The sequence below is a fragment of the Spodoptera frugiperda genome, chromosome 6, assembly GCF_023101765.2.
Source record: "Spodoptera frugiperda isolate SF20-4 chromosome 6, AGI-APGP_CSIRO_Sfru_2.0, whole genome shotgun sequence".
Taxonomy (NCBI): domain Eukaryota; kingdom Metazoa; phylum Arthropoda; class Insecta; order Lepidoptera; family Noctuidae; genus Spodoptera; species Spodoptera frugiperda.
This window is the reverse complement of record NC_064217.1, coordinates 6200758-6226493: the sequence shown is the minus strand read 5'-3', so window position 1 is coordinate 6226493 and position 25736 is coordinate 6200758. Positions and strand designations below refer to the sequence as shown.

Sequence of the window (25736 nt, the reverse complement as noted above, 5' to 3'; positions counted from 1 at the left end):
TATTGTTAAGGGATATTGAATTCTATCTTAATGGGGTACGTTTCAAAATTATGGTGTTGCAAAGTTGCAAGTTTAGATGTTTTGTCCAAGCGGCTATAAAACGCTAAATCATAAATATGGAGCACTTATTAGGTCATATCGTGCTTACCAAAGTGTCAATGAATGGGATAAAGATAAGTAACTGTTGATGTGCGGGAGCCACCCTTGCCAAGTATTAATGTAAGCTCACTTGTTTTGTTGTAAAAATCAAGATATAACACAAACTACATTCGACCTTTGCTTGTTTAACATTCTACAAAATTTTGAAAGAACCAATCAAAAACATGTGTAGCGCATGACTTCTTAAACGTCTATTACATCCCTAATTATCGAAAACCCAAACAATTTCCTTTGACATTGTTGGTTTAAGGATTCTGCTATTTCAATCACGCGTTAACAATCCAAAGATTGCAATTGGCCCACACGACCCGTTTATAATAACAAACTGACAATCTGTCAGTTCGGTTGTGGCACCCGAAAGCCTGTATTTCTTCATGTTTGTATTAAACTAATCGGCTTATCCTTCGCTTCAACAATCAAACGCGTCTATTGGGCCCTTTTACTGCGACAGAATCGAAGGCGTTTCGAGAATTTATTGAAAATAATTCTCAGTTTGTTTGCCATTGTCGAGCTACCGACGACTTCAGTCCTTTGTGTTCTGTTATTATTTATTTAATAAACGGTTACACCTCTTTGTTGAAATGTTTTCTATCAATGCCATAGAGGCATAGAGGTTCGATTCATTCTCAGTTCTGTAAGTCGGAGATATTCACACATCCATAATCAAGTCTTTATAACACCGCAGTGCCCGATTGGCTGCTTAAAATTTCATCTTCATTGTGTTAGACATGTTTAGAAATACTTATGTTTAATCTGGTCGTTATGTTGAGATCTCACGACTCCTGGAAATGTGACCATATACTCAAAAAAGATAGGCAATAATCAATACCCATAAAAAAGAGGAAAGCTGTTTAAAATTACCAAAATACCTCTGAGCGACTTCAGAACTACAATATGTATATCCATCAAAGCAAATAAGAAAGTTAACTTTGAAAACGCAATATTGTCCTAGATAAGAGTTTGATACTTTTTAAATATTTGTGACCGTATAATTAAAAGCCTCGAACAAGTAAAAATATTTATCAGGCTCAATATTAATAGCCCTTCTAGTTCAAAGATCATTAGATGAATAAGATTATTATAGAACTCTTTTATTTGTTTACTTACTACTATTCTTTTATATGTTTAGGGGACCCGGGTACATACTAAAACTCTCATCAACTATTGCGAAATGGGCAAAACCATTCTCATTCAGTGACCTAACTGCGATCTCCAAATCACCTATAATTCTCAGGATTAGATAGACTGCGGATAATGATAATATTACAATTTTGGTATACTTACAAAGAACAATATTAGAATTTGAACACTAGATTCAACTAGAAATAGAGAAATAAATAGAACAGGTGAATAGAAAGACTACAGGCACAGGTATTTCAGTAATCGGGTCGCAAGCTATCGCGGTTGGCAGCCGGCGATTAGATAAACGGACGGGATCGGTAAATATTGTGAATGTAAACAGAGATCGGTCACACTACGACTAGCCGTCCGCACTATTTGCTCGTTACGTTACTTCAACTATTTGATTGGAACATCCTCTGTTTGCCAATATAGTACATACATAACAAGACTAAACTAATGTCAATGAATGGAGTACTAAGAAATGGCGTTTTTCCACGTTAATCTATATAGAAATGGTCGACGATCAGCAATGCACTCATTCTCTTGTATTGCAGGTTTCAGGTGACATACATAATAGGCTACTGCATCCTCTTCTTGCTATTTTCTTATTATTGTATTTATTGAAATACAATACAAGTTTTACCTTATTTTAAGGGGGAAAATCGATGTCTTCTGTTACTGACTAAAAAAACCACCCCGTTCCTACTTTTCGAGCCGGAGCCCCGGTAAACTCGCTAGGTAGTCCGCAGCTCCGGAACAAGTTTTACCTAATATCATTTTGCAATATTCTTAAAGAAAATTATGCAGTGTTATCGAATACATTTTGGGAATAGTTCACCTGAAAATATTAAAGCTTAATTCAGCTGTTTTTGATTCAATAGGCATTACGACAGCCGAGCAGCGTAGGTTTTCACTTTTAGAGGGCATGAAAGGAAAATCGATAAAGTTCTTTCAATCATTTTAATATGTATTTTGATAATAATTTATATATAACACATTTTTACAATATCGGGCTAACTATGATGGGAGGGACAATCTTAAACACTTGTGACAATTCATTATGGATGTTAGAATATGTATGAACTACTAGGTAAGTAGTGAATATGTATTTATTATAACTATCTTCTACTAACATCATAGATAACATAGTTTCTATAGCGCGCGGGAATACTTCATATTCTCGGTAACTAACCACACAAGTATATACACAATATACATTTACCAATAACTAATTCTATAGCCATACGTGTACACGTACGATAATATAAAACTTTCATTTGAATATACATAAATAGCTATCAACTAGACATATTCGACTATGATAATACTGAAACTTACAACTAGATATTGCATTCTGATAAAATCTGGTCATTTCTCATATAATAAAATTACTTAGCTAAACGTGACACAGGTTTTTACACAAATATACAAACTCCAATCAAAATGGAATGCATGATGATCACAATGAGCGCTTAAGAGCGCCGAAGTCAAGTCAAGAGCTCCTACACTAAGAGCGCTCACACATCGCAGCAGATAATTCCCCTTGACTCATTAACATTAGACATAATTATATTACAAATAAGTAGGAACTCCAGATACCTTAAAATTTCCAATCTAAGTACGAATATATGTACTTCGTCGTATTCGAGTTACTATTTGAATTGAACAATACTTTTAACAATCAATTTCATAATGACAACTACGAAACATCTGCTCATAATTTTAAAGCCGCATTTGGAAAATTCGGTGTGTTACTCGTATTCAATGGAATGTAATATAAATAAAGAAACAAAACTAATTCATTATAATGCAAGAAACTTGCACATAGCATTAAATTGTGGAAAAATCTTGTCTACTAAATGTAAATAATGGAACTGTAGGTAAGTAAACGTTTTGTACTTTTTAGGTAAAACCTGCATAATGGTGCTGTACACCGTGTTAAGAACACACTGTGATGTAAACCGAATTTTGCAAAGTGCGACACATGGACTAGTATATCACTTAACACTCAGTTTGTATTGATGGTACATTTCACCACCAGCAGCCGCCGCCCTGGGGAGCGTGGCTACTGACTGGCGGCTGGTGATGCATGGACTGGTGGTACGGTGGTAGGGACATGCCCAGCGGCGGCAGACCGTCAGGTTTGCCAACACATGGCCTGCCATCCTTCACTAGCACCGGTACAGCTACTCGCCGCGGAGAGTTCAACCCTCCTACATTCAAATCGTGAGCCCCCTTCTCCTGAACAGCCCTCTTAGTCTTGTACCTGTGGTTCTGGAACCATATCTTCACCTGTGTTGGCGTCAGCCGTATCAAGCTGGCGAGGTGTTCCCTCTCTGGGGCTGATAGGTACCTCTGCTGACGGAAGCGTCGCTCTAGTTCGTAAGTTTGTGCCTTTGAGAAGAGTACTCGTCGCTTACGTTTCTTGTGTGCGAGGCTGTCGGAGCCGGGGTTCACGGTCGGTTCGTGGTCGTGTTCATCGTCGTGGTCGATGTCGTGGTCGTCGTCGTGCTCGTGCTCGTGCTCGTGGCGCACGTCCGTCACGGGCGGGGAGGAGGCTGGCGGCCCCACGTACGATAACTCCGAAGCACGAGATGTGCTGTCCGGACTAGCTTGTTGACCCACAACACCTATGACAAAAGAAAATGTTTATTAATAAATTGTCAATTGCTTTATATGCATAAACTAGGAAATTAATGATTATTCTACATGTTAATTATTCTGCATGCCTATTCTTAACTAAGCTTTAAAGGGTTTATTAAACGACTAGCAATAAAATAATTTAATAAAACTCGGTCGCCTGTTCCCAACACTCTCATCCGAGCCACTTAATCTCTTCGAGGGTGACGCTCTATTTAACTGTAACTGAATGCCATGTTCCAACAAATAATGGGATGTGAAAAAAATCGCAGCAAATACAACATTGTTCAGTATTCACCCCTCGAACGTTTAGTTGTTTCACACGGATATGATAATACGGGCGGGCGGGAGCTCGGCTGGGCGTGGTGGACACTGGGGATGTTCGCGCGGCAGGGAGGGGGGGGCAGGGGGTAGGGTGCCACACCCACCCCTGCCAGCTGCCAGCTTTTGTTCAACGATCGTCCTGCTTACCTTCATAAGCGCACCCAGGAAATTTAATAAAAGTATCGAGTCACGGATTCTCTTTATCTCCCAACTTAGTGGGTTACTCTGTGACACTGCAATAAGCTTACGAGACGCTTTATTCAATATTACTTTCAAAAGTACGTAAATAAAAATAAATCCCTAAATACTACAAAATCAAAAATAAACTAAAGAAAAAATCTATAAGTACTGCAAAATTTTATAAAACAAACAAATACAACAATAACGGAAATTAAAATCCATTGCATCAATCCTAAACATTCATCAATCACGCGAAACAGGGAAGTCGCGTCCATATTGCATGCTACCTTTGTAAATGGAAGTCGACACAATAAAATCTATAACTGTCATCGAATAAAGAACAAATAGCATCCCTAACAGCCGCAAACATGGTGTAATTGATAGCCCGACAGCTGGCTCCCAGCCCCATCACCATCTATTGGTGACAAATTCGTTCCACGTCTCACCCCTCACGCCAAACAATCACTGGTAGCTACCCCCAAATTACCCCACAGGGCGTGAACTGTATACAACCCCATTTAAGACTCATGAGATTTTATTTATTTTGGAATCCATTGCAATATCCGCTGACATCGATTTGGATTTACTCGAATGTATCGAGAATCGGAAAGTGTTTAACTTATCGAGATATATGTTGGTTCTTATCATTTGTAAATTATTTCAATAGCAAAAGTTCTTACTACTATTGTAATTAAATAGCGTTTACAAGATCAGAAAAAAGCAAACGTACTTAGTGAGGGTGCTACTTTTATGCTAATCATCATCATAATCATCTAAAACTTTCACACGGTCGAAGCGCCCACTTCAATAGATATTTGAATGGACAACATCGATGGTAATGAGCCACTAAAACTCTCAAAAAGCCAATCAATCAACGCCAGATAGAATAGGCGTTACAAGCAATCCAATGCACAAGTACATATAGAATGAGCCGAAAGTGTTCGATAAGCGATAAAAATAATTAATGACAACACCAGATTAGCGGTTGAAGGCACTTGAATGAAGGAGCATTTCAAAAAATAATCTCGGCCTCTCCAATAGCTACCGAATACACATTAGTTTCGAGTGGGTCAACTTATTTGTGTACGATAATTCGGAGATGACAATATTCCGAGATAAATGCCTGATAGATAGGATTTAGTTTGTCTTGCTGGGATTGGAATTGACCGATCGTCGCGTCGGTACAACAAATGTTTTATATTTCTGTTCTATTAATATTCTACCTAATCCATCAACATTAAAGTCTTCCTTCGATCTTAAGAACAACTAATGACAATGTGTCAGAAGAGTCTATCTTTCGGACTGAAAGAAAGCAATAAAAGAAAAACAATCTGCACCAAGCAAGTACATGGCCTCAAAATCCATGGAAAAATACTATCATATTTTGTTAATACTATTTGTTTGTAGATTATGGATAAAATACTGATACAAAGTATACACGTCATTCATCACGCTGCAATGTTATGGAGGTCCAACTGATACCCTTTTATCATAATATATCTCCGGACAGAAATATCTCAAAAGATGACGACTTCGTAAACTGGTAACTAAGGCTGTACGAATTCGATAATCTTATCCGCCTGATAATCTGTTACTACACATCTTTACACGTATGTTTGGAAGTATTACAAATATTATTTGAAAACAATTCGTAGCAAATACCTACTGTATGAATTCATAGATGAAATCGATCGACTGAATGAAACCACGATTTGTTTAGATTTTTTTTTTTCAATAGTCGAAAAACCCAATTCAGAATTTTTATCAGTAGGCTCGTCACAAACTCAAGTCAAGTCCGTCGGACAAATCCTCATCTGAGTAGGCCGTAATGTACAATAAGGTGTATTTCATCGCAATTAAATTATTATAATAACTTCATTTATCACGATGTATTATGGCATTTTAACATATACACTGACGATGACTTTCGAACTAATTATAGCTTGTATGTTACAACTCTAGTAAGGACTTCTTTCACAATGACTGGATAGCCGCTATGTCTCAGATAAATTTGAATTAAGAACGTAATTTGTATGAACTATCTGTCACATAAGTTTATCGGGTACTTATATGAAGGCGGTGAAACAGGCGCTAATGTCTGAATACTCAAACGCTACTCAATTTTAAAACGCTCTCAAAACTAGTTCTGTCCCTATCAATTCTTTATAAAATGACAGAGATAGAACGATATTTAAGTGCAACTTAAAATTTAGTAGCATTTCAGTATTCAGCTCCTTCAAAAACCTATATGAATGATAAAACGTGTACGCTCATAGTAAACAAACGTAAATGAACACTCAACAAACAAGAGTTAGTAGCAAATAATATGGTTTCAGTACTCCATAGCCAGTAGGAGCACTTAATAAAGAATACTAGAATAGTATTTATTGGGCCACTTTGCATCGAAAGCTAATAACTTGAATGAAGCATCGTTACGTATAAGCCCTTCAATTATAAAAGTTAGATCAACACTAGATACTGTTTGCACTAAACTTTACGCGACAATTTCGATACTTGTGAATGTGATTCAGTTTCAGTGAAGTATTATTTAAAGTAAGTCCTTGTTGTTAGTTTACTTTTAACTCTAGTGAAGATAAGAGAAGATGAAACGAGAATTAATATTATTTAAGCATCAAATGTTACAATAAAGAATTTCCGATTGAAGAAATGCCGACGGATACTCTACCTACAGCCGCGTTAAGCTTAAGCAATTATTTTTTATTAAAATAAAATAGTATTGCTTATATTTAATTATTATATTGTATCCAAAAATAAGTTCATTATAAAAAAAATGCTTAACAACGTTTAAAAAAGTCTATGACTGACTGGTCACATTGCTGTATGCACCTAAACACTTTTCTTTCCACAATGAAGAAAAGTCTCACAGAATAGAATTAAATAACTACAATTACCGACGGCATAAAATGACTATGATAAATATACTTACAGCTGTTATGTCCATCGTGGTGATCTAGAGACAGCCAGGGCTGGTGGTGCCTCAACAGTTCGTGTGAGTAGGGGTGGTGGGGCGGCGCGTATGGTGGCAGCTCCAGGGAGCACCCGCCGAGGGTCCCGGGCGCTGGGGCTGGCTCCAACCCTTTACCCTCGTTCAACCCTAATATATCCGAGATCTGGAAACCGGGCCGCTGTCCCGGCATTTTCATACTATCCAACAACCTGCGACAAAGAAAATTCACATTATTTTTCATGAATTATGGAAACAAAACTATAATTATAATACATACTTCTGTAACATAAATAAAGAATAGAAGATAGTACTGATTATAATTATAAATAAATGGGCCTAAAACACTTAATAATCGACGTAAATACGCTTGCCTAATTAATTGCACTTTTATGAAGAAAAGATTTAAACGCGCACTACTTGAACTTTGTCCACTTTTTCCTAAAGCTTCGAGCCAACGATGACAAAAACTTATGTATTGAAAATACTACTATAAATTTAATATAAAAAAGAAAAGATAAAATTTCAGAGAAACACTGAAAATTCTGAAAAAATCTTAAACATAGAAATGTTTAAGATTTTTTGAGCCTACGATACCGACATAGTATTCGCACGCCTACTAAAAGCTATACTACAACCATGTACTTAAAAAAAACTATCCATTCAACCAATTCACAAAGTTGTCGAGCACACAATGTTTAACTCGAAAACTCACGTCATCTTAAGAAGCGACAAGTCTTGATGGTGTATAATTGAAAGAAAACATTTGAAATTCCATCAATCCGTCTATTATTGTCGGAGAGCACCTCTCGAGAATACGTGACCTGAATAATGGAAGGTTTCTTTACATTGCACGAGAGTACCAAATGCTGTGTCAATCAGTGTTACATGTAGCCTGAGTTCCCGCGACCGAGGCCCGGACGTGACGCGATCAATGGCGGCTCTTATAACAGCCTGCAGGTTGTAAACAACACTATTAACAACCTCTCACTAAGAGAGGTGCAAAAACTATCACAAGGAATGTCACGATCACGATACTTCGAAACGAGGATTATAATAATATGGTGCGAGACAAGTGGAACGGACATGTAGTGTTCGAGCATAGAACCGACGGTAGGTGGACTTGGTTAATGTATAATTAGCCTAACTTTTACGGTATACTTACAACTACTTAACAAATATCTAAAAATAAATTGATTAAAACCTTCATTTTGCAAAATAGCGTGAAATATTTAAACCTAATATTTTTTTACATTAACTCTTTTATATTATACGTCAATAATCACTGATCACTTTGATTCACTAATTACAATCACGAATCCGTATCTCACCCGGGAAACGCGGATCGGAAAGCTGCTGGATATAGCGCTGGCAAGAAGGCTGGGCCCCAGGGTGGCAGCAGGATGGGGCTCCAGGCCAGCAGGGATGCCGGCGGCAGCAGCGGCGGCGGTGACCGCGCACTCTCGCCCTCCTCGCACTTCATCTCCCGACCGGGAGAACTCGCTTTCGGGATAATGTTGACGGCTGTAGCTACACTCGCGAGAACACGTGCTGCGCCTTGCGACGCCGCGTCCGCACTAAACAACCCTCGAGTGGTGCTCGGGGTGAAGAACACCCCGCGCCGCCCTCGTGCCTCGACAGCCTACTCAGCTCCGGACTAGCCTCGAGGGTGCTCCACTGACCTCCGCCAATAGCGACGCGCCGCCGACTGGGCGGGATTCCCGTCAGCCAATCGCACGGCGGCCGAAGCCTTCCCAACAAAAAAAACTGGAGTATACACTTTGAATAGAGGAGCTTTCGACGTAGCGCGTTATGTTATGTCGCTTTTTGTAATGAGTGCGAGCATTAAGCCCATTGTTGAGGCCGGGTTCGTTATGGACGCCGCTCCAAATGCCCGGATAACGATTTTCATTTAGAGTGTTTTAATAAGCCCATGTAAGCTGATGTTAGCAAAATATTTGAAATGATTTTTTGTACCAACACGTAGTTCACAGTGTATTTAGGGATTTCGTTTACTTATTTGAAATACCTCTTTATTCAATTGTAGCTTTTTACAATAGTAGTTCATATTTTTTATACTTTTGTAGACTTTTAACACTCTCCTTTTATGATCGTATTTCTTTGAAATAAAATTTTAATGTCACAATATTTCACAGTATGGATTAACTTTGAACTGTTGTAAAACTGAATTTTATATCATTTAAGTACAGATACTCAATTCTACAACAGAATTTTATTTAAAAGACTTCAAACTACCATTAACTTTTGAATAAGTACCTACGTGACTAACAAACGGTTGGCAAAGCTAATTTCTTTAGAACATCTTAAACATTAGATGGGTCGCCGACAAATCTCTTGCACATGTTGCAGTTTGCAGTACTTAGCGCATTGAAAGAATTGAAAGTAGACAATAGTGTTCCACAAACAGGTAGAGGACGCCACTGTTATCAGTTTATGACTTGCACGTGTGCGCACCAATTGTTCTTCCTTCATTTATTACAAAGAAGTTTTTGTTTCAATAGTCACTTAAAAGCCGATATTGGTATTACTGGCCACATGTTGGAACTTGAAATTTGAAAAAAGAAAGGTTTTAGAATGAAAGACAATAAAATTTACTTGAGCTAAAAAAAATTAATGGCAGGAATTCTCTATTTGAAAAAGTATAAAGGTGTTTTATTAAATGTAGAAATTAACATGCAATTTTTTTTTATAATCCTGTATATACCAAAGGTCACTTATGTTCACTTCTATTAAGCTTTCTGATGCTACCATAACAAACTGAACTAGATTAGTATCTCAGTAAAACCTTAATAAATTAGTCCAAAAATAACAAATAATAATTTAAGTTCATAAGAAAATTAGAAAAAAAAACTTATTAAGTAGAGGGGCTGGAGGTAAATCGAAATAGAAATACATAACATTAAATATAAATCTGATTTAGCCGACGGAAAAGATTTTTAGTTCATGAACTAAAAATCTAATTGTATGATGTATTCATACAATTAGATTTTTACACTATACTTCTATTCGAAAAGTATCAAACGATTCCGTCGCAAGAGTCGTTAGCATTTTTGTAAATTATTGCTTAATGAGTATTTAGTAATTAGAAGCCAAACATGGAGCAATATCAAAATCCTATGTTATTAACGTAATTCGACACACCCAATAAGTTCTTTATAGAACCCTGGAGACAAAACCGAAACCCTTTGCTTGATAGTCGGATAAGGATAAGGTACCTCAGTAATTTGTATTAATAGCAAAATCTATCTCCCTTAAATAGGTAAAGGTGTGCATCTACAATGTAATATCCACTTTTGATCAAGATTCTGAACGTGACTAAGAGTTTTCAAAAATCGAAAGATCCAATAAAGCATTCTACTTTAGTACTTCATAAGTTGCTACATATTAGGATTAAATAAAAAGATTTTTATGCTGGTTTCTATATAATGTTAAGGTTCTCAGAGAAAGAACTACAAGTATTGTTTAAACAATATCGGCAGTTTGTTTTACAAGTTACAGATGTGCAATTGGGGATTTTTTAAGCAAAACAATGGCGCCAACTAATGATAAAAACACGATTTTGTTATAAAATATCTTGACTTGGCTCACGAGGTTGTCGACATGTGGAATGTGGATTCGGCTATCGTTGTGCCGATAGTCGTGTCGGCCAACGGATTAATACCCAACAGCCTCGACAACCACCTTAGGAGGCTGGGGTTAGGCGGATGGATCAAGGGCCTGATGCAGAAGGCAGTACTCCTCGAAACGGCACGTATTGTGAGGAGGTTTCTGTCTTTGGAGCCCTAACCACCGGTAGCTTGGACCATGCTCCCGCTACTGGTCGGCTCCTATTTTTATATTTTTAAATGTTATTTTGTTTTTTATTTTTATAAGTAATATTTAAAAATATAATTTTAGAGTGTTATAAATAAATATATAGATAATAAAACGCGAATTTGTTAAAATTTTGGCTTTCATTTGTTAGATGCGCCTACAATATTATTAGATACAAGTAATACATAATATTATTTTTTATGTTAAACGGTTTTAATGTGTGGTCATAAAAATTAGGAGTGTGTACCAAATATCAGATCGATCTGTCGTCAGGAAGGGGTGAAATTTCAATTACTAAATTTGACCCAAACAAACAAGGTAAGCTAAATAAAACCGTTTAAAAAATGTAATTTTAATAAATAACTTATTTTTTTGGGTTTCATGGGGTTCGTATTGTAAATAACACAATAATATCTAGCTGATATATGTTTTTATCAAAAAAAAAATTGAATTTATAACTAAATACATTTTTTGATATAAGTTATACATATTATAACTATGCTATAATAAATTGAAAATTTTATTAAGTTACATTATTCGCCGGAATCCTAGGCTTGTGCATTAGTTGAAATATCAAAAAGTACCATACGACTAAAAGATAACACAGTCACATTTTTCAAATGGGTATTCGATTTTCTACTAAATTAAAATAAAATAAAATAAGGTAATTTAAAAAACTAAAAAACCCGACTGCGTTTCTTCATAATATGAAAATGAAAAAACCCTAAAACAAGAAAGTCATCGTAAAATTGAAGCAGTCGGGACCCATTCTAGAAAGCCAGCTAGCCTCACTAAGTCTTCATATTTAGAATGGGTCCCGACTGCTTCAATTTTACGATGACTTTCTTGTTTTAGGGTTTTTTCATTTTCATATTATGAAGAAACGCAGTCGGGATTTTTATTTTTTTAAATTACCTTATTTTATTTTACTTTTAGTTTTATTATTTTTATATTTTGATAATTATAAGTATCTAGTGTCATTCTCACAGTAAATATGAATCAAACGACCCCTATCAAGCTGAAATCCATCGAGTCGTTCTGGCTAGAGAGTGAGCAATATTCGAATTTGGCGCCAAAAATCCGCCATTTTGTTTTTTTACCTATTTTGACATATCCAGTGTCACTCTCACAGTAAATACGAATCTAACGACACCTCTCAAGCCAAAATCCATCAAGCCGTTTAGGCTGCAGAGCGTGCCAAACAATTATACATACATACATACATACTCTCGAAAAACATAAACCTCCTTCTGGCGCAGTCGGGTAAATAGCCTACTCCTTTGTACATCAGCTACATGCCAATTAAAGTCCCGTCAGAATCTGTCCAACCATTTCAGAGATTGGCCAAAACTAACAGACAGACAGACAAAAATTGTAAGGAAAAAATCATTTTAATGTTATTATTTACTAGCGACCCGCCTCAGCTTCGCATGGGTGCATTGGTGATATATTATGCCTGTATTATACACATAAACCTTCCTCTTGAATCACTCTACCTATTACAAAAAACCGCATCAAAATCCGTTGCGTAATTTTAAATATTTAAGCATACAGACAAACAGACAAAAATAGCGACTTTGTTTTATACTATGTAGTGATTTAATGTTAGATTAATATTAATTAAATAAAGGTGATTTGTAACTATATCATAGTTTAGATAAGAATTCATTATTTAAAGAAGCCGAAAGGTTGAATGAAACCTATAGGTTCATTTACAGGTACACAAAAAAAGCTTAAGGCAACACAATGAAGTTTCTTCTTTGTTGTTTAACGCCCATTGTTTAACTAAGTGAGGTACTTAATGCCAAACATCTGTTTCTAACCTTTAAAGTGTTAGCTTATTCTATACCTATTTGGTGTAAATTAGTTAGTAAGGTACGATAGGGTTGACGTATCCATATGGACAAAAATCCCCTAAAATAATAAATAGAAAAAAAAGTGTTAATTTGTTCTATGACGAACTAGAATTAACCTATTGTTATTGTGTGTGGTATTAGTTTATGTGGTTTATGCAAATGGGTCTCTATAGTTAATCTAAAGTTCAAAATAATATAATATCACATATTTTAATTCCTTTAAGGTTCGGGAAAGTTACACGTACCTATGTATACTGGGCATCATTCTCATATAAATTAGCTTATGTCAAAATTGTCTCTTGTAGCCAATTCAACCGATAGGTTATAAAACTGGCCGGAAGGTATGTCAAATTGTTACCGCGTAGCACGTAGCGCGTAGCTCGTAGTAAGTTAAGTCTTTGACTGCCAATAGAAAACTGTTGAAGGCAAATCACCGTCGGTCACCGGTGAAAGCCGTGGTGGCTTTCAATGTGTTAAACAGAACGGAAATGATGTCCTTGTTTTTTCAGCTTCATCACAGTGCTCATCTACGAATATATCAATACATAATAATATATAGTATGATGATAAATAGTTTCTAAAACAATAAATTATTGATATAGCATTCTTGTTTATTAAAAAAATGTTCACAATTTCCGACCAATAAGAACGTGGAGTCTATACTTATTGGTAGCTATTTTGTATATTTTGTCCAATAAGCCAATAGCAGAAACTCCGTTATAGTATTAGAACTAACGTCAATATTATATAAATTTTCTTATCAGACGAACCACTTTCAAGCATTTTATACCCAACCCATCTAAAACTAAACTAAACTTGGTAGGGTAAAGAGCATGATACCCCGTGAAAGCGCAGCAATAACAAAGAGCAATTATTTATATTGAAGCGGACCCCTAAGTGGCGTGCAGCTCACGAAATGTTTAATTGACTTATTGAGAATGAGTTTTTAAATCTATCGTTACAATCGGGTGCGCGCTCATCGCTACATGTGAGTGTAGTATACAGTAATCTTATAGATGGTTTGTATTTTTTAATAATTTAATAGGGATAATGGCAGGCTATAAAAGTTATAAATCTATTTAGTCTGTTAGTCAGGTAGTGAAAAATATTAAACAGGTATTTTTTTATTTTGTCATATAATGTAACAATACTTAGATAAAACGAATCAAAGTGGGAGACTAATACGTCATTTCTACGTAAAAAATGTACCTAGAAGTAACCTCACACGATATTTCAAATGGATATATCTTCGAAAGTATTTGCTTCCGTAAGAAAATAAAAATAACATGTGTAGTTTTAAAATAATCTAGAAACGGACATTAAAATAAAAATTAGTCATATCTACCCTAGTAGCAATATATAATATGTATGTATATTCAACGCCAAAGCTGTAGTTGTGTACCTTTTATTCTTTAACAGTAAGTAACATTGAGCATTATGTTGATAATAGGGACACATCAAGATAGTTCCAGACTCCGCCTAGTATCCAACGCAGACATTCTATTTTAGAACTACATATACTATATACTAGTTAGCTACAAAATGACATTATTAAGTAACAATACAGCTAAAATTATTTCTGAATAGTTGCCAGTCGGTGAGAGGAAAACTGTCGCCGACACCTACGCGAGCGACAGCAAAATAGTGACCGAGGCATTGATTTGCTCAAACACTAAAGATCGTAAAATTCTCGCAAATGCTATTAATATTCCTTCTTGAAGCAGAGTAATATTGTAATACCAATAAAATATACCAATCAGAAGTCAATTTACTACAACCAAAATCAAATATTACGTTAATTTGTGGTAATGGATTGGAATATAAAATCTTGTAAGAAAGACTTATAAGACTTATGCTGTTTCTATTGGATATCAGAAACATTATAGGTTAATTGGATTGTTCGTATGTTAGATAACGAAGAAACATCATCTGTAAGAAAAGAAATCAATACTTGTCTATTGTTTTAAATTAATCTATCAGGTGAACAATAAAACAAAATTGCGGAAACCACCTAGCTCTGAGTAAAATATCAACATTTAAATTAATCTCACAGAGAAAAGTAATTTTAAGCCCTAAATAGGTACTGGATGTATTTTCTCGATGATTTTGAATATACTACAATGAAGAGGTAAGCTGCGAGGCCAGATTTGTGAGGGGAGGGAGGCAGGTGCAATAGCCCTCTGTTACACGGGTCACTAGCCACTCCGCTGTACTAAAACACATTGTAATCTCCCACCCAACAAATGTTCGCCCACATATTAATCACAATTATAATTTTGAATATAAATAATTGAGTACACCTCATCATCGCATGAAAGGTTACCTCTAGTACAGGCTTAATGTATTATGTATTTGTTAAATGATTTCTTAAGTTAAAATGTAATTATTTACGAAAATATATTTGTTTTTAAGCTGACATGGTCACTAACACTAACACTAGAACTTAAGACGGGTTATTTACCATGTTTATTAATGTCTATGAGTTTCCGATATTTAGAACATTTTGCAACAGTGCCGAAATATCGGAAACTCATAGTCATTACGAAACATGGTAAATATCCCGTCTTAAGTTCTAATGTTAAAATTATATTTTTTTGGTATTTCACATAGGATTTCAGTTCAATATCTGTTTAAGAGGAATTGATCAAGTAAACAGAATTGGCCAGGTGTACTCACGTAGCTAGATGTGAGCTCGTAATCTATTACGCCCCGTATGGTTAATGAATCATTCATTATTAAAGCCCACTCATCAACTGCGTCTGCGTATGTTTCTTTATATTTCTATCTATTGCATCAATCATAGAAATCATTACCAATAAGTAAAACCGGATTTTCAACAAATGATACATGGTACAAAATAAATTACTTCGTGAATTAGTCACTGAAAATAAAAAGACGATCGTTTTATATTTGCATCGGTTAATGATAAAATAATGGGGGTTGATAGTAAGCACGATAGAAATGTAATTTGTATAAAAGTAGAATATCGTATTGAGGAGTCGCGCGCTTCGTACCAAGCGCCGACGAGCCCGCGAGAAAAAATTACCTTATGACCAAACTAACCAGCTACCATTACCGGAGTTAAACAGCACAATGTCAACAAATTACACGACAACTTTTGTATAATACCTGACTTTATGAACTGCGAAATGTGGCTACAGAAATGTAAGTTCAAGGGTATTAAGTTCGCATATTAGAGTAATAAACATAAATCACCGCATTCGTGGCTCGTGACCTACATTAGTCGGTGGAAAAAGAAACAAACGACAGCCGGCAACACGTCAGTCAGCACCTATGATACTTAAAGCGAATTTATGGCTGGAGCAACTCCTTTATCCAAGTTCTACGGCTTTGCGAGTGAATAGAGTAGGTCGATGGTTTCACGAATATTTCGTTATGGCAATCTGGTTAGGCGTACTGAGCCTAAATGGGTGAAAGCACGCTAACCTGCGAAGAGGGTTTCCAAACCAATTAAGGGCTCCACGAAGGCATGGGAGAGCGAGCAGCTGGTGGATTACGAGCTCGATGGTACTCAGTGCGCCGATTCATCGCCGACGGGACTATAAGTGTGCGGCACGCGAACCGTAACCGATCGACCGAAACGTTGTTCCGAGCCGTACACTAAACGCTACAATGTGCATGACATGCTCCGTATAGCTAAGCTTTGCTATTTGATTTGTTACACTACAGAAATAGTAGCAGGAGTCTGACAAAAACCTAGAAAGAAGTAAGTGTTATACCAGTACCAAAGCTTGCCCTGCTTCTTTAATATTTTTCCATGATGTACACACCCATGTTTTGTGTAATATATATGAAAATAAATGATTCACCTGTTATTACGAAACATGGATATCTATTTAAGTACGTAGGTACAGAAGTCCATACGGTAGCGATTACTGTCTTGTCTATTCCTGGAATTTATTCATACAGGTAGCATACAGGTAGTATGTAGAAAATATAAACCTATACTTATATTTATATGATTTATTGCATTTCTCTTCCTTACAGATAATAAGAGGAAATGGAGTAATGTTACACTGATAACAGATAAAAAGTTGACGCTTAACGTATTACATTTTGGCAAAACAATAACAAATAATACCTTCCCAATTTTACCTATACTCGGTTAAAGAAGCAAAATCACGAAAACAAACGTTCCACCGTAATATGGCTTCGTATAGAAAATTCGTTTCAATAAAGAAAATAACATGAATATCATGATGGAAGATATAAAGTTGTTTGAGCGCGCTCGTAGTCAATTTCAGCGCACTCAGTCAAATTCTTCCGCAAGACATTTTTCAACGACATTGTCGGGGTCGCGTGCTGTCTAGCAATGCACTTCGTTTTCGTAAATGCATGCACATTGGTAAGAGACTGGTTGAAACATCGCCCTTACTTGTATTTACTGATAGAATGCTAGATATAGGTAGATGTATACAGTATATTTATGTATGTAATCTTCGCTTAGTAAGCCGTACTTGAGACGTAACTCATATTACCGGGGAGTCCCTTTAATTATTAAAGTCACCGCACTTTATAGACGAAAGATTTTTCATTTTCAGTGAAAAGTGCCAAAGACTCTATAAACAAATGAAAAAAAAAATCAATACTCACGCATAAGAAGAATTGTATTTGTAGTCTTCCTCTATGGGTGGCTGACGCACTTGATAGGCCAGGTCAGCGCCATAGTCCGGCGGTATGATGGACCAGTTGTTATCATAGTTGCTGTAATAGTCGCCGTACACCATCTCGCCCTCACCCATCATTCTCATCATACACTAACAACGTCCACGATATCCAAACTAATTCTACACTAAACACAAATTAAAGTTAAATTCTCAAATCACTGCAGATAAGCGAATTTCATAACAAAAGCTTAATTATTTTATAGATTACGTATGATTAGTGCGGACGCGAGCCATGTAGGGACTGCGAGCTATCGACTGATCGATGCTTCACCGGTCCTTATCAATAAAATTGTATCGTTATCATATCTAACAGCTTTCCCCTGCGATATGGGACTTTTATAATAGGTACGCACACTGTGACAAGTCACATCGCCGATGTAGGTACGTGCAAGATATTATATTATCTGTGTCAGATGTAATGTGCGAGCAAAACGTGCCACTGTCACCGGTGGTGTTATGAAATCCTGGAATGACAGGTGACGAACTAAGTCTTGATAAATAGCCACGAAATGATGGCTTATCTTACCTTGTACTATGGCGCCCGTACTTACATACTAGTACATACATTTTATTTATGGAATAGATATAGCTGTCTATTACTATTTGCTGATATTTGTACAAAATAACTACAAAAAAACACTGATCGGTATTGAAAATGTTCGCATTGAACATTTCCTGTAAATAAATACGTCAGCGCAATCATTTGTATCCCGTTAACGTTCTACTATACACCTACCTACTACCTATGTACCTAATTAAATAATCAGAGCAAAACCAAAGTAAGGTAGACAGCCCATGTACGAAACAATGTGTGTATGTTAATTATATAAACACGATGTATTTCCGTAGAACAGTAAGTACCTAAGTATTCTTAAACATTACCCGTGACCTTTACCTAAATAAATTGCTACAGAAAATGTAAATTTGAAGAAAATTAACAAAAAAGCATTAATATTTGCTTGAAAGTTCAATATTTATGCGAAAAATTGATAAAATAAAAACAAAAAGTCATCAAACATGCTTTAGTAAAGGTTAAAATGGTTACAAAAGCTACGAAAGTACAATTGCTACGATAATCTGCGTAAACATTGTCCAAATTAACAATGTAACAAAAAGGTGGTTGTGTACCTCTGGTGGGACTCGAACCCACAATCCTCGGCTTAGGAGGCCGATGCCTTATCCATTGGGCCACAGAGGCGACCGGCAGACCGACGCGAGTAGCCGCACCCGTTCTACGGCGCCGACGACGTCGTTGCGTCACCGCGCGTCATAGCGGGCGCGTGCGATCACACACAGATATACCTACACCGTGATTATTTAATACATTACTCATACATACATACATTATAATTAATGTCAATTCAAACAATAAGTTCAATGTCATTTGATCTAAAGCAGAACGGGTTTGCTCCTCGTAAATATTAGATCCATAGTCGATAGTTCCGGATTGAACGTGCGAGGTAGGTACCAATCTATTTTTATCATTAGTAGGTATCTTACGCTGTGGCGTTACGATTAATTTTAGGTGACGTCACGGCGGAATTCCATTTTTTACGGCTTGATTGCTGCTATACCCGTCGACACGTATCAACCTTCTATATATTTATGTACAAGCAATACTAATACCTGTCACATGAGATGTTTAGAACCAAAATATTTAATAGAAATCGTTGAATTAATAAACAAAATTAATTTAAAATGTAATCAGTAATCTGCTCTCAATTACACTCTTATCTTTAAAACGTATAATTTGTGACGTACCTACCCACATATACGTACCTAGTGTTTAATATGTGTTTACGTTTTTTAAAGATAAAATTAATCAGTCAAGCCTTTATTTTTGTTTTAATATCAAATTGGCTTAACGATTGATTGTACAATACCAATTATTGTGAACTTTATCAGAAATAGTACGACACGCAGAATATCAAAGTACCCGATTTTGCGAATTTATCCATACGATTATGAACTTTGGGACAAATAGTTAAAGTTGATAATCTGTTAGAGAGATTTTGCTCGATTTCGTCACATAGTTTGTCAACGTTTCACGTTTTCTAACGAGTTGGTACCCTTGTGTATCTAAATTTAGCGACACGTCTATCAACAGCGAGTATGCTAGTTCAATAAACGAGGCATAGACACAGAGTCCAGTTTCTTCTTACTAATCATAAGTTTACTAGACTTTAGTAAATTGTTGTCTAGCTCGGTAAAAGTAGTTCAAGGTTTCGTTCTAAATGCGAATTGTAATTTGTAATGAAATAAGTTTTTTAAGACGTTTTCTATTCAATCTCAGTAGTAGCACGAAAACTGGGATTATGCCTGGAATAATATAAATGGGATTTAAATTCAAAAGGACTGCCTCGTTGATCGAGTGGTCGCAAATGCGACTACCGGACAAGGGGTCTCGGGTTCGATTCCCGGGTCGGGCAAAGTATTACTGGACTTTTTTTTTCGGTTTTCGTAAATTTCTCAGTAGTAGCACGGAGTCTAGAATTGTGCCCAGTATATGGCAATATGCTCACCCCCTATTATATGGGATTTATAACACAAATGCTGTAAGCAGAGGAGCTCGTGACAGACATTTGCTGAACTATGGGGTCATTTCCATTGATTTATTTTATAAAGGAGTTAAAAAATGAAATGTGCTTTTGTAAATAATTTATTATACTACAATGTTTTATAAAAGCTATTGTTTACAAATAAGCACTTACACTATATTTTATAAAATTACTCTTAAATCAATACATCAATACAGATATGTTCCATTCGTTACTTTGCCACCAAAATTAGAGGTTTAAAATCTTGTGTTTAACAAGATTTTAAACTTCTTTTGGTATATCATTATCATTGATATTACATAACACTACACTATCGTATTAAAACTATCGGGAGACATTAAATTTATGATATATATGGCTATGGGCCCCAAGCGTGGCTTGAAATTAGTCGAGTTACCTCAACCAACAGTTACGTGAACAATTTGTACAAGACAATTAATTTACGACACCATTGTTACATGACAATACTCGTAACTACATACTTTTCTATAAACTAGGTGACTTATCTAAGTTTACAATGAAAATGGGTTATAACCCCGTTAGGGTATCTGACTAGGGCGGTTTGGTTAGCAAAGTGCTTCTTACACACAGGACATGCGTCGCCGTCTGTGACCAGCGAGCCCTGTGACACGCAGTACTGCTTCATATCTTCTATCTGTAATATACAAGAAAAAAAATACTTAAAAAAATATTGAGAATACAAAAAGGTAAATAATATTTTGCATGACATGGGAATAGAACCCCTTGCTCCATAGCCCTTGCAATCAAATCAAATCCATTTACTTTTACTAAATGGATTTGTCTACCCTATTTTGAAAAAATCTTGTTTTCGAGTTTTAAGTGATTTTTAAGTCATGAGAAGGAAAGGCAATGCCAGAATTTTATTGACTTAAAAACCACCCCGTTCTACCTTCCAGATTCGAATCTGGGCCCCGGTAACCCTTTTGGTCGTCCGCAGTCCCCGGCCAGGTCAATCAAAGTAATGTCTCTCATATGGAAGCTTGTACTGAATGTGATTAAATTCAAAACACCAAAGGGCCCTTCGAAATACGTATTTAAAATAAATATGATCACCTGTTCATGTTCAGCCTGTGACAACCCTTGAACAATCTGCACCCGACGGGCCAAAGCGAACTGACTCTCCAGAATATTCTCTAATATTTTCTTCAAACGACACAGAGGTACCGAGTCAGGCAACACAGATAGGACCTGGAAACCAATATTGAATTTAACTCGCATTCTTCAGTCACTGTCATAAATTTTTTCAAAAGACTTTAATTACTGGAATGTAAACGTTTAAAAATTACTTAAACTTACACCCAAGGGTGATGATATTTCATCAACATGATCCTCCAATATATCGAGTGCCCTCTCTATGTTGGGAACAGCGGTCTTCGGGTGTCTCGTCGCATTGGCTAAGAGGTTACTGACCCTTTCGCGCGCACTCTCTTCTTCAGGGTTAATGAGGAAACGCATCAGTATGACATAAACGTCTTGGCCTTTGTTTCTTAGATTTGTACTATAATTTTCACAGTAGCGCACTGCTTTATCTACATCCCCTAAAGACAGACATACAAAATCCTTATTATTACCTATTCAAATTACCGACAGATACATCAATGTGTTCTCTATAGGTACTTACCTAATATAAGTACGTAAATAGCGAGTGCCTGCTCATGGCGTCCTAATTTTCCATAAATGATGGCTCTTTCCTCGAAAAGGCTATCAACAGGAAAGTGCGCAAGAACTGCCTTGGGCGTGTAATGCGCGGATTTCTCCAGAAACGCAATAAGTTTGGACTTGATGTGCTGCAGCTCTGTGTCGGTTAGGTTCCCCTTCTTGTCTGTGATCTTGTCTCGGTACATGTTGATGAGTGCGTCGTGGAACAACGAGTTCGTATCGTTCCACGTGTGGATCACATGCTCCAGGTACGGGATCACAAGGGACTCGTGCTTTTCCTGCAGGAAGTCGAAAATCTTCGGACGAGGCAAATTCTCAATTTCTACTTTATCTTCAGTAAATATCTTCAAACCTTCTTCGGGATGATCTTTCAATACCCAGTCAGAGAATTGGAATATTAAGTTTATGTGTTCAGCACCTGAAACACGACATGATTTTTCGATTTTATTGCGGTTGTACTTTAATTCAATACTTGAACGAAAATAATAGACATTATGAGTTATTAAAGAAAGCAAAAATGCAAGTCACAATCTCGACATTTCGGAGTTCCGATTAACTCAAAAGGGAGAATGACTTAGTAGATTTGTTCGCTTTGTCGCTGACCACTGTCCATCTTAAGTTTAATCAACTGGAATATGGATCATCAATGGATCACCCCAAAAGATCTGTTCCAACCGAAACACCACCATCATCAGAACTAACCAAGTTGCTGCAAATAATTCACCGTTCTTTGATAGCCAGCTATGCTGGAATCTGTTTGTTTCGCGTGATCTTTCAGCAGCTGAAGCGCTTTCATGTGCTGTTCGTACTTTTGATACAACATGACCAATTCGCTGTATTTCTTATATTGTAACAGTTTCTTGTCTACTTCATCCACACAAATGTGGTTACTCGTTTGTATTAGATTTGTAACATCAAAATTCACCTGTAAAAGGAAATAGGTTGGTTACACAAATGTAATTTTACTATAGGAAGATAATTAATAAACTCTTTTTGTTATATTGTGTTTAAATTCAACCCTTTAATATTTTGCAGGTCTGCAGACGGTAAGCAAGGGTAGCTCGCCGCAAGACTAGGATGAGACTCGTGCGTACGGCGTTCCGCGCGCGCCTCTATGAGCCACCACAGATGGAGGCCTAGGGTAATGCCCGATTGGGAGCCGCAAAAAACTAATCGGATTACCGGGGCTCCGGCTCGTAGTGTAAGTAGAAACAGGGTGGTTTTTAGTCAGTATGAGTCTCGCCTCTCCCAAAGCGGGAAAGTAACTGAATGATATCCCTTCTAAAAAAATCCTATCATATTTAATTAGATATGCTATGATTAGATGCTAGGAATTAGGTTTACCTGTAAGAAGCACTTCAACAGTGTAGTTTCAATCAGCTCTCGATGCCGACTTTCGTTGGTCGCTTCATTTTGACCGGTGTCTTTTCCTAAATTACTTTGTACCGCCTTCAAGTATACTATCATGGCCTTTAAGGCGCTTTCAAGGTCCTTACCAGACACTTTCTTCACTTTTTCTTTATCATCACCTATTTTACATTCCAATTCAGGAATTAATTTGATGACGTCAGCAGGGTCTGTCTTGAGTTTAATGAATTCTTTCATAGCTAAGGTATATTGTTTGATGTCGAACAGTTCTAATGCATACAACCGTTGAATGGAATTAATCCTCTGGTCTTTTTCTTCACGCGTGCAATTTGAAAGGCTCTGTTGAGAAAAGATTGGCAATGCCAAGAGTTTAGAAAATGTGTAATTTATATTTTTATGGCTTGGTCCGTCATATCCATTGCTATAGGTAGTTTAGAATTGATAGTAGTTTGGATATAAGTGTCCAGATGGTTATAATAATAAACTCCTATAATAAATGCAGTTTGATATTTGAAGCAAGAAAAACAGTTAAAGTAGTACAGCGAACTGTGTGTTGAAGTTATTTAGAATATTTAGTTTAGACAGTAATTACAGTTCCTATTAATAGAAAATTAATACTTAGCATTAATAAATAATTGCTACACTTTGTAAAGTCATAACTACGGAGGCCTAGACCTTTTACAGTACGGTACCTAGGTATATAACTTACTTTTAATGGGTATTTGTCCTACTAATAAAATCAATACAAGTACTTACATTAAGCAGTTTGATCATTTCTGCCTCCCTTTTTTTAATTGCAGTTCGAAACATTTTGCAATATTTTTTTTATTTTCAATAAAAATCATACTTCCTATAACACTCGTCTGTTCGATTGCATTATTTACTGACTAATACATGTTTTTAACATAAATTTTCCTCTTTACCCATTTAATTAATTCATTTTGTTTCTGGACTTAATTAGTACATGTTATGATTAATGCCATACATACATAGACGAACGTACGTATATTATGTACTTACGTTAAATAAGTAGGTACTGACTCGTTTACCACGTTGCGTAGTTGCAATCGCGGTGTTTAGTTAATATAGCCATACATAGTCAACTATTATATTACAGATTTACTGCCACACTCAGAGTCATTTAATGGTTACTTAACCCAGTCCTTAGCAATTGTTTTCAATACAAAATCTTTACTAAAGAATAGTTTAAGTTATCATTAAATGTCTCTGAGTGTGGCAGTTACTGTAGACTTTAAGATCTTATTGTAAAATAAATTTATAATTAGATAATCTTATGGCAATTATATTGTAAATTCGTATAAATGAGACAACCAATGTTCTATATTATATATCTTTTATTTAAATATTTTACATTATATTTTCGCGTAGTTACTATTTAATACAATGATAAAATATACATACAGTATTGGTTACATTTATATTAGACTCTGTACATTGATTCTTAATATTACTTTCGAAATAGCTGTATACACACATTTAGCTAAACATTTCATTTAAGGCGCATAAATATATTAAAATCTTATTACATACAAATCCTACTCATTTTTAAGTTTAAAATTGAGGCATTTATCCAGTAATGAATGGTTTAGGTTGACATAAATATGATCATTCATCATTAACCGAAAAATCAACAGATGGAAAATGGAATTTATGACATGCACCTAAAGTTTCATTTACAATACACTTTAAATCTTGGGAAACAGACTAGCATTGTACGTTTCACGGATGTTGTATATCTTGGGTTTTTTATTATATCAGTGTCATTATCACATCATGATTAATGTTTCAGCTATTGACAACTACATATTTGGTTATGTATTTCCCATTTTGAGTAAATGACTAAGTATAAAATTTCCTTGTTCCTTTAAAATTGTTTAGTTAAAATTTAAAACATGTGTAAATGTCGATAATCGTATATCATTGAGAATAATAGGAACTATTAGCAATGACTTTTGTTAATAATGCAAGAAACTGTTTCTGAAATCATAACTTTTGTTAAAGATATTGCGAGATATACTAAATTATAATATTCATTTCATTCAAAGGGCTTAGTCCGAGTTTTCTTTACGTTTAATGAGATCGTTCGTTAAGCAAACTCGTACTAAGTGTACAGTATGTTTCACGAGGATGCTCAACTAGTTCCGAGCGACACCGGGTCGCATGTAATAGCGGGCCGGCCGGCAGCCGGGAAAAGTAAACGCAAGATGTAATTTTAAAATAACCATCACAAACACGATTGTTTCTGTATTCCTAAGAAACAAAGCTCACCAGCATTATATTGGTTCTTCTACATTGATATACCTTGCATGATATACCTTAAGCATACAATCAACTTGGCGTA

At 36.0% G+C, this 25736-nt stretch overlaps 2 protein-coding genes and 1 non-coding gene across 3 annotated transcripts; all 3 read right to left on the bottom strand.

Moving 5' to 3' along the window:
* Positions 1-2227: 2227 nt before the first annotated feature.
* LOC118281914 (homeobox protein Nkx-2.2-like) lies at positions 2228-18056 on the bottom strand. The gene is made up of 3 exons (XM_035602728.2): positions 17695-18056; positions 7373-7602; positions 2228-3911 (listed from the first exon to the last, which is right to left on the bottom strand). Exons 1-3 carry the CDS (start codon positions 17853-17855, stop codon positions 3313-3315), a joined length of 990 nt encoding a protein of 329 aa, XP_035458621.2. The 5' UTR covers positions 17856-18056; the 3' UTR covers positions 2228-3312.
* Positions 18057-18893: 837 nt separating this feature from the next.
* Positions 18894-18966, bottom strand: Trnar-ccu (transfer RNA arginine (anticodon CCU)). The gene has a single exon. It is a non-coding gene; the product is annotated as a tRNA-Arg (tRNA).
* Positions 18967-20624: 1658 nt separating this feature from the next.
* Positions 20625-24423, bottom strand: LOC118281906 (vam6/Vps39-like protein). The gene is made up of 7 exons (XM_035602701.2): positions 24131-24423; positions 23351-23713; positions 22709-22931; positions 21969-22424; positions 21644-21885; positions 21401-21535; positions 20625-20981 (listed from the first exon to the last, which is right to left on the bottom strand). The coding sequence occupies exons 1-7, from the start codon at positions 24182-24184 to the stop codon at positions 20829-20831; spliced, it is 1626 nt and encodes a 541-aa protein (XP_035458594.2). The 5' UTR covers positions 24185-24423; the 3' UTR covers positions 20625-20828.
* Between the last annotated feature and the right edge of the window lie 1313 nt (positions 24424-25736).